The sequence below is a fragment of the Alligator sinensis genome, unplaced genomic scaffold (genome assembly GCF_000455745.1).
Source record: "Alligator sinensis unplaced genomic scaffold, ASM45574v1 scaffold1278_1, whole genome shotgun sequence".
Classification (NCBI taxonomy): domain Eukaryota; kingdom Metazoa; phylum Chordata; order Crocodylia; family Alligatoridae; genus Alligator; species Alligator sinensis.
This window is the reverse complement of record NW_005843297.1, coordinates 83,433-91,297: the sequence shown is the minus strand read 5'-3', so window position 1 is coordinate 91,297 and position 7,865 is coordinate 83,433. Positions and strand designations below refer to the sequence as shown.

At 43.9% G+C, this 7,865-nt stretch overlaps 1 protein-coding gene across 1 annotated transcript in view; it reads left to right on the top strand.

The window, feature by feature from the left end:
• LOC102387069 (protocadherin gamma-A4) overlaps nt 1–7,865 on the top strand; it is an 11,878-nt gene that overhangs the window by 2,391 nt on the left and 1,622 nt on the right. Inside the window, exon 3 of the mRNA XM_025194754.1 lies at nt 7,292–7,853. Within this exon, the coding sequence (XP_025050539.1) occupies nt 7,292–7,853 (562 nt within the window). The remainder of the gene's footprint in view (nt 1–7,291; nt 7,854–7,865) is intronic.

The window sequence follows — 7,865 nt, the reverse complement described above, 5'->3', positions numbered from 1 at the left end:
CAGGGCAAGGAGCCTGCCCCGGTGGATAAGGATTCAAAGGTGTGTGAGGCGGACCAGGCTGCGCTGCAGGTGAGCCGACGTTTTTGTATTCTGTTGCCCTTGTTTACATTCTGGTGTTTCTGTCTTTCGGATCATTGTTAGTGTCTGAATTTATATTTAATGAATGAATGGGAAGAAGAAAGTCTTTGAATCCTTGGCATCTTGACTTCAGCATGTCCAGTTCGGGCATGAGAACAGAAGGGATTTATCACTTTTTAAAAATTTTCCAACTTTCTTTATTATATTTTAAAATATATATTTGTATATGAAATCATATTGGGTCAATGGTCATTGGAAGCTACTTTCTCTATTGAATCATGTGAATGTGTTATGTAGAGAGCTTAATATGTTTTAATTATTTTTTTTTTTGGAAGTCAGTTTTACTGGTGATATTGAAGCCCTTCCTTAGTCTAGAAAATCATCTTTCTGTTTAATATTTTGACTTAATCAAGATGCTATCGATGTGCAGTAATTAATATCTCGCCTCTTTGGGCCTTCTGCCCTACTTAAGTCTTGGTTTCCAAAACAGTATTTTCATACCTTTTGAGCAGTTTGAGCGGTTATTTTTACACATTATACAGCTGTTAGGTAAAAGAGTCTCATTAAGCAAATCCTGAATGCATGAGCTTTGGTGAATTTACTTAACCTTTTTTTTTTTTCAAATAAGATCATCTTTAATATTTAACAACCTATAATTATCTGATTTTAGAGGTCAGGCGTTTGGTGAATAAAAGCTATAATCTGTGGACTCTTTGGCTTTTAACTGGAAGTGTACAGTGAAAAGAAAGGGGGCAATGTGTTTTGGTGTGAGGAAAGAAATTTATGCGGTGTTTTTTCTGAAGCAGTCTCATCTGTGTAATCATATTTTAATTTATTTACCACTAATCCTGTATTGGAAAGTTATACATGTTTTTATTCTTTTTTTTCTTTTTTAGATTTATGTGATAAGAACTATTGAGTGGTTGAAGTAGGAGATTAAGAAACTTTGTGGAATTTTCATTAGTGTTTTCAATTTTGAATGCACAGTAAAACGAATTTAGAAAGTGCAGTCTTCATATTATAATAGAAAGAACAGTAATAGAATGATCTGCTTTTAAATGTGCATTTTCCAACTTCCAGAGAAGGAAATTTTTCATGTAAAATTAATTCTATTCCATAGATATATGAAATATGTTTTATTGTTATGTACTGCAGATACCACAGTTACAAAATGTGGACACTAAGACAAAGTCTATATTATTCTTAAGAAGGAATAGTATTTGTCTGTCTTGTGTTCTTTTAGGCTTTGTGACAAATAAAGGACTGGTTGAACTTTATAAAATAAACTATAATATTTGAATAAGTATTATTAAGGAAAATATTTTAATAGCTATTGTTAGGGGAAAATAGAAGTTCTGAAACCAAATATGGTAAAGTGGTTACTAGCCTGTAGATAACATATTTTGAGTTGTTATTTTGCTGTGAGCAGAGGACTACTGAGAAAAGCTGGACGCATACAAGTCCATGGGGACAGATGGGATGCGCCCGAGGGTCATGAGGGAATGGGCTAATGTGACTGCAGGGCCATTGGCCACCATCTTTGAAAATTCGTGGTGATCAGGAGAGGTTCTGGATTACAGGAAAAGGGCAAACATAGTGTCCATATTTAAGAAAGGGATGAAAGAAGATACAGGGCACTACTGACTAGTCAGCCTCAACTCAGTCCCTGGAAAATCCTGGAGCAGATCCTCAAGGAATCCATTTCTAAGCATTTGAAGGAGAAAATGGTGATTAGGAACAGTCAGCATGGGTTCACCAGGGGCAAGTCATGCCATATTTAAGAAAGGGATGAAAGAAGATACAGGGCACTACTGACTAGTCAGCCTCAACTCAGTCCCTGGAAAATCCTGGAGCAGATCCTCAAGGAATCCATTTCTAAGCATTTGAAGGAGAAAATGGTGATTAGGAACAGTCAGCATGGGTTCACCAGGGGCAAGTCATGCCTAACCAACCTGATTGCCTTCTATAATGAGGTAACTGGCTCTGCAGATTGGGGAAGACCGGTGGATGTGTTGTACGTCGATTTTAGCCAGGCTTTTGATACGGTCTCCCACAGTCTTCTCTTAGGCAAGCTAAGGAAGTACGGATTGATTGGATGGATGGACTGTAAGGTAGATCGAAAACTGGCTGGGGCATGGGGCTCAGAGCATAGTAATAATCAATGGCTCAATGTCTAGTTGGCAGCCAGTATCAAGTGGTGTGTGCCAGGGGTCAGTCCTGGGACTGGCTTTGTTCAATATCTTCATCGGTGACCTGGAAGATGGCTTAGAGTGCACCCTCAGCAAGTTAAGCTGCGGGGAGCAGTAGATATGCTGGAGGGTAGGGCTAGGATTGAGAGCTACCTGGACAAATTGGAGGATTGAGCCAGAAGGAATCTCATGAGGTTCAATAAGGACAAGTGTGAAGTCCTGCACTTAGGATGAAACAATCCCATACACCAGTATAGGCTGGGGCTGACTGGCTGGGCAGCAACTCTGCAGAAAAGGACCTGGGGTTTACAGTGGACAATAAACTGAATATGATCCAACAGTCCGCCCTTGTTGCTGTCAGAACCCATTAATTAGATGCTTGCTAGCCGTATAAGAGGTTGAAGCAGTTTCCGCCCAAGTTGGAGAACTTTACACACACCTCGTGGAGAACTCTGAGTACACTGTGGAGCCTAGCAAACTCCACCCGTGTTTCAGAGCGAACTTAGCGGCCTGATCAACCATTAAGGACTCCCCGTCACCGACCCAAGGGGGCCTAGCACACCCCCACCCGAGACGTAAGACGACTGCCGGCTTGAACACCCCGAACACCCGAACACATTTGCAGACCGACCAAACCAACTTTGTAATTTCTGCTCGACCCAAGTTTTGTTTACAACCGTAATCTAAGCAAGCTTCTGGCCTGCACTGTACGAGCAGTGTAAGTAAACAACTTTTTGTTCAATCAAAACGCTTGAGTACCTGATTCCACTCCAAGCGTCACAAGTACCCTCCCGCCGACTAGGGCTCCTAAGGCCCCGAACCCCGCGCCGCGGCTCTCGGCGGCAACAGTTGCAAAGACAGCGAACAGCATACTGGGCTGCATTGGTAGGTACCTTGCCAGTAGATCAAGTTAAATGATTATTCCTTTCTATTCAGCACTGGTGTGCCCACATGTGGAGTACTGTGTTCAGTTGTGAGCCCCTCACTACAGAAAGAATGGGGACAATTTGGAGAGTCCAGAGGAGGTCAGTGAAAATGGTGAGGGGGCTGGGGAACTTATGAGGAAAGACTGAAGAAACTTAGCTTATTTAGTCTATAGAAGAGGAGACTGTGAGGAGACTTAATAGCATGTTTTACTACCTGAGGAAAAAGAATTTAGCTAGACTATTCTCAGTGGTGGCAGATGACAGAACAAGGACCAATGGTCTCAAGTTGCAGCAAAGGAAGTTTAAGTTAGATATTAGAAAGAATTTTCTCACTAGGAGGGTAGTAAAATACTGAAACAGGTTACTCAGAGAGGTGGTGGAAGCTCCATCCCTGGAGGTTTACAAAACCCTGGTAGACAAATCTTTGGCTGGGATGATCTAGTTGTGGGTGGGCCTGCTTTGAGCAGGGGGTTGGACTAGATCACCTGCTGAGGTCCCTTCCAACCTTAACTTTCTATTCTTCTATGATATGTACTATCTGTCCTTAGTAGTGACAATAGCCTGTGCAGATTATATCTGCAAGAGTCAGTCACAAAATGGTGACTCCTATTTTTTTCTCAGGCAAATATTATTGAAAAAAGATTAAATTTGAATGGACAAGTTGTATATGGTCAGTGAAGAGAGAGCTGTTTTTCGACATGGTCTCCTTCATTAGTGGCCATTTTCTGGTGTTGCAGAAGCGGCACTTCACATATGCCTCTGTAGGGCTTCTTGCATGCAGTGTTTCATTTTCTTCCGGATCTTGCCATCTACATCAGAATTTACTGTCTCCCCTTTAGGTAAAAAGGAAAAAAAGAACACTCTCCATGTCCATGGTTAACTCGGAAGAAAAAAATTAGGAGACATTACTTTCTGACTGGGTTCCAGGTGATTTTTCTTATTTGAATAGCCTAATCATTCTCTCAGAAAGATTCGAATTTATTCCCTGTGTAGCCTGCTGTTGAGAATCTGACCTGAATTATTGAATACATGCGGAGAAAAAACGACCTAGTCATATTTTTTTACTATTATTTTCTGTTTGATGGACTGCCCTCCTTATCCGTCGTGTTTAAGTAGTACTTCTCACCTAGTACTTGGAAGAGTTTAGAAACACTTGAAAGGGTAAGAAAGACAGTGAAGGTGACTGAAAGATTTCTTTCCACTGACTTTAGTGGCTTTTCGGTTGCATATAAAACACTTCTATGTTGTACTGGGATAATGGCTTTTTCTGAGATGGTTTGCACAGTGATGGACCTCATGGGCAGAGGGTTGAATTAAAATGACTTACAGGTGACTCTTCTAGCCCCATCCCTATTTTTTTTTATTCTTTGATTCTAAGTCTTAAATAAGTGGTGTCGGTATAGAAAAACATATTATCCCCACTTCAAAAATGGGACAGGTCAGACAAGACAGATGCATAAGCCAGCTTTTTTAGAAACTTGGATTGTGCAAATTTAGCACAGAGTTTATTTACTTAAATACAGGCAGTCCTTGATTTACAACCTTTCGAGTTACAACGTTTCACACTTACAACGTTTATAAATTGCCACCTTGTTTCAACTTTATGACGTCAGTTTCGACTTTACAATGCTTGATCGGATGGGACACCACGCCAGCGAACAAATTAGCTGCCTCGCTCATCTTTCTGGAGAACATCTGTCCAAACGTCCTTGGACACTTTCTTTAAGAAAGCAGACAAGACTCCAGAAAAACCTGCAGCCAAGACTCTTGAGAAGACTCCAGCCAAGAACCCTTCCAAAAGTCCAACCAGGAGCCCTTCAAAAAGTCCAGCAAAGTCACCTCAAAGAAGTCCTTCCAAATCAATATGATTGGTATTTACAATATAAATACATTAATGTAGCTATATTTCTCATCTATAATTGATGGAGTACAAAATTCTGGGGTATTTTTGGTGAAAATTGGGTATCCGGCCTTGTTTCAGGAACCAATCCCCCATTTATAACATTGTTTCTTATGAGAAAATTGGTCCCGAGTGACAACGTTTGGACTTAAGAGGGATTTTGAGGAACCAATTGTGTGGTAAATCCGATGACTGCCTGTAAACCGTCTTATTTTCACAGCTGGAAACTAGAAAAAGCCCCACTTAAGTCCAAAAGAAGCCTTGTTGCACTTCGTGGAACACCAGCCCACTTGTTTTTCGAATTAAGGACTTAATTTTCCTTAAAGTATCCACGTTAAAAAACACGGGCCTGAGAGACTTAGAGAGAACTTCAGGGTTGAGCGTAGAAAAAATCTAGACCTCAAGACATAAGGCTCATTGCCTAGACCTGAAAATCATTCCTGTATTGCTACAGACATGTTCGAAGTGTTGCATCAGTTTTGAATATATCTTTTAATTCTGAAAAAAATTGGAGTGAGATATGTCGGGCTCTGTCCAAGTGGTAGAAAGATAATAAGAGTGGTCTTAGTTGCTTCCTCATTCTGTCAACAGTTATTTTTAACTGTAGATGAAAATACCATTATATCCCCTTGGTAACTAACAGACAGTTACGGGCCTGCTTCTCTTGGTTTCACTGCTCCTGGTTATCCCGAGCAAAATTATCGAAAGTCTATTAAACTTTTTTTTTATATTATTTTTATCAAACCATCGATTCTGTAACGTTGATATATTCTAACACCGAAACAATCTTTAACGTTGCTCTGTCCCACAATTAATTCTTTGGGTTTTTTCGCCTGTCCTACCGAGGCTCCCCTTGTCAATAAAAAAGGTTCTCTTTTCATAAATACAAAATATTCAGGGGGAAAAAAAGTGTAGTTCCTCTCATAACGGCCTTCTGCATTGTTTTCTGTGGTTCATTGAGCCTGCAGTTTTCCAGCGGAGACTCTGAGTGCCGCTGTTGGCCAGTACGGAGCCGCGCTGGGGCCGGGGATCTATCAGAGCCTCAGTGCTACGATCGCTCAGTCGCACCGCGCAGATCTCGGAGGATACGGAGCAGAGACGCCGTGTATCTCTCGGATTGCAGGTATAAAACCCAGCGGCGGCTGGGTTCTATTTGCAATTCAAAAAGGGATTCTTGCAGCCTGAGGAAATGTGGAAGTGCGATTCGATTCAGAGCAGACAGGGCAGCGAAACTCCAAGATGGAGAGGGACTGAGATGGCAAGCGGGCTCAGACAGAGCGGCCGGGCGAACCAGGCGGCAGGTACTGCTCTGTCCCTTCTTGCTGTCTCTGCTCTGCGGGGCGGTCTCGGCGCAGATTCGCTATTCGATCGCCGAGGAAATGCCCAAAGGGTCCCTCGTGGGCAATCTCGCCAAGGATCTGGGGCTGAGTGTAAAAGAACTGCCCGATCGCAGCCGCGGGCTTGTCTCTGCTGCCGGAAGACAATACTTCACTGTGAAGGGCGAAAACGGGAACCTGTATGTGAGTGACCGGATAGACCGAGAGGACATCTGCGGGGAAGCAGCCCTTTGCTTCCTGAACTTGGAAGTCGTGGTTGAAAATCCTTTGAATGTTTTTCACGTGACTGTCCTAGTCCAGGACATTAACGACAATCCGCCACGATTCACTAAAAGCAAGATGAATTTAGAAATCCCTGAATCGGCACCACTGGGGGCGCGATTTCCCTTAGAACCTGCTCAGGATCCAGATGCTGCCACTAATTCTTTACATAGCTACCAGCTCAGTCCAAACGATTACTTTGCCTTGGAAATGAAGGAAAATCCGGATGGCAAAAAATACACAGAATTAGTATTGCAGAAATATTTGGACAGAGAAGAAAAGAAAACTCTTAAATTAGTATTGTCCGCAGTAGATGGCGGGGAACCAGTCAAAACCGGGAGCACTGAAATCAGAATTAATGTCACTGACGCCAATGACAATCCGCCCGTCTTCAACCAGGAGGTCTACAAAGTCAAACTGAAGGAAAATCTGCCAAGAGGCTCCTTTGTGCTGAATGTGAAAGCCACCGATGAAGACGAAGGTTCGAATGCGGAAATCATTTACGTGTTCAGCAACCTCCCACAGAAAGCAAAATACCTGTTCAGTTTAGATCCGGGCAACGGAAGCGTTACAATAAAGGAGACTCTGGATTTTGAGGAGAAGAACAGCTACACAATGAAGGTGGAAGCCAGGGACGGGGGTGGTCTGTCGTCCTCCGCCAATGTGAAAATAGAGATTCTGGACGAGAACGACAATGCGCCCGAGGTGACCTTCACCTCCGTGTCCAGCCCCGTCCCCGAGGACTCCCAGAGCGGCACCGTGATCGCGCTGATCCATGTCAATGATCCGGATTCGGGACAAAACGGAGAAGTGGCCTGCCGCATTCCGGACAACCTGCCCTTCAAGCTGGTGTCGTCCTCCAAGAACTACTACAAGCTGGTGACCGCCGGCGCCCTGGACAGAGAGCGCAGCCCCGACTACAACGTCACGGTCACGGCCACGGACAAGGGCGCTCCGCCGCTCGCCACCACCCAGACCGTCCGGCTCCAGGTCTCGGACGTCAACGACAACGCGCCGCTCTTCGACGAAGCGTCGTACAGCGCCTACGTGGCGGAGAACAACCCGGCGGGGGCCTCGCTTCTCCGCGTGCGAGCCTCGGACCCCGACCTGGGCCGCAACGGCCGAGTCACCTACTCGCTGGTCAGCCCCGACGGCGGCGGCGGCGGGGGACGGA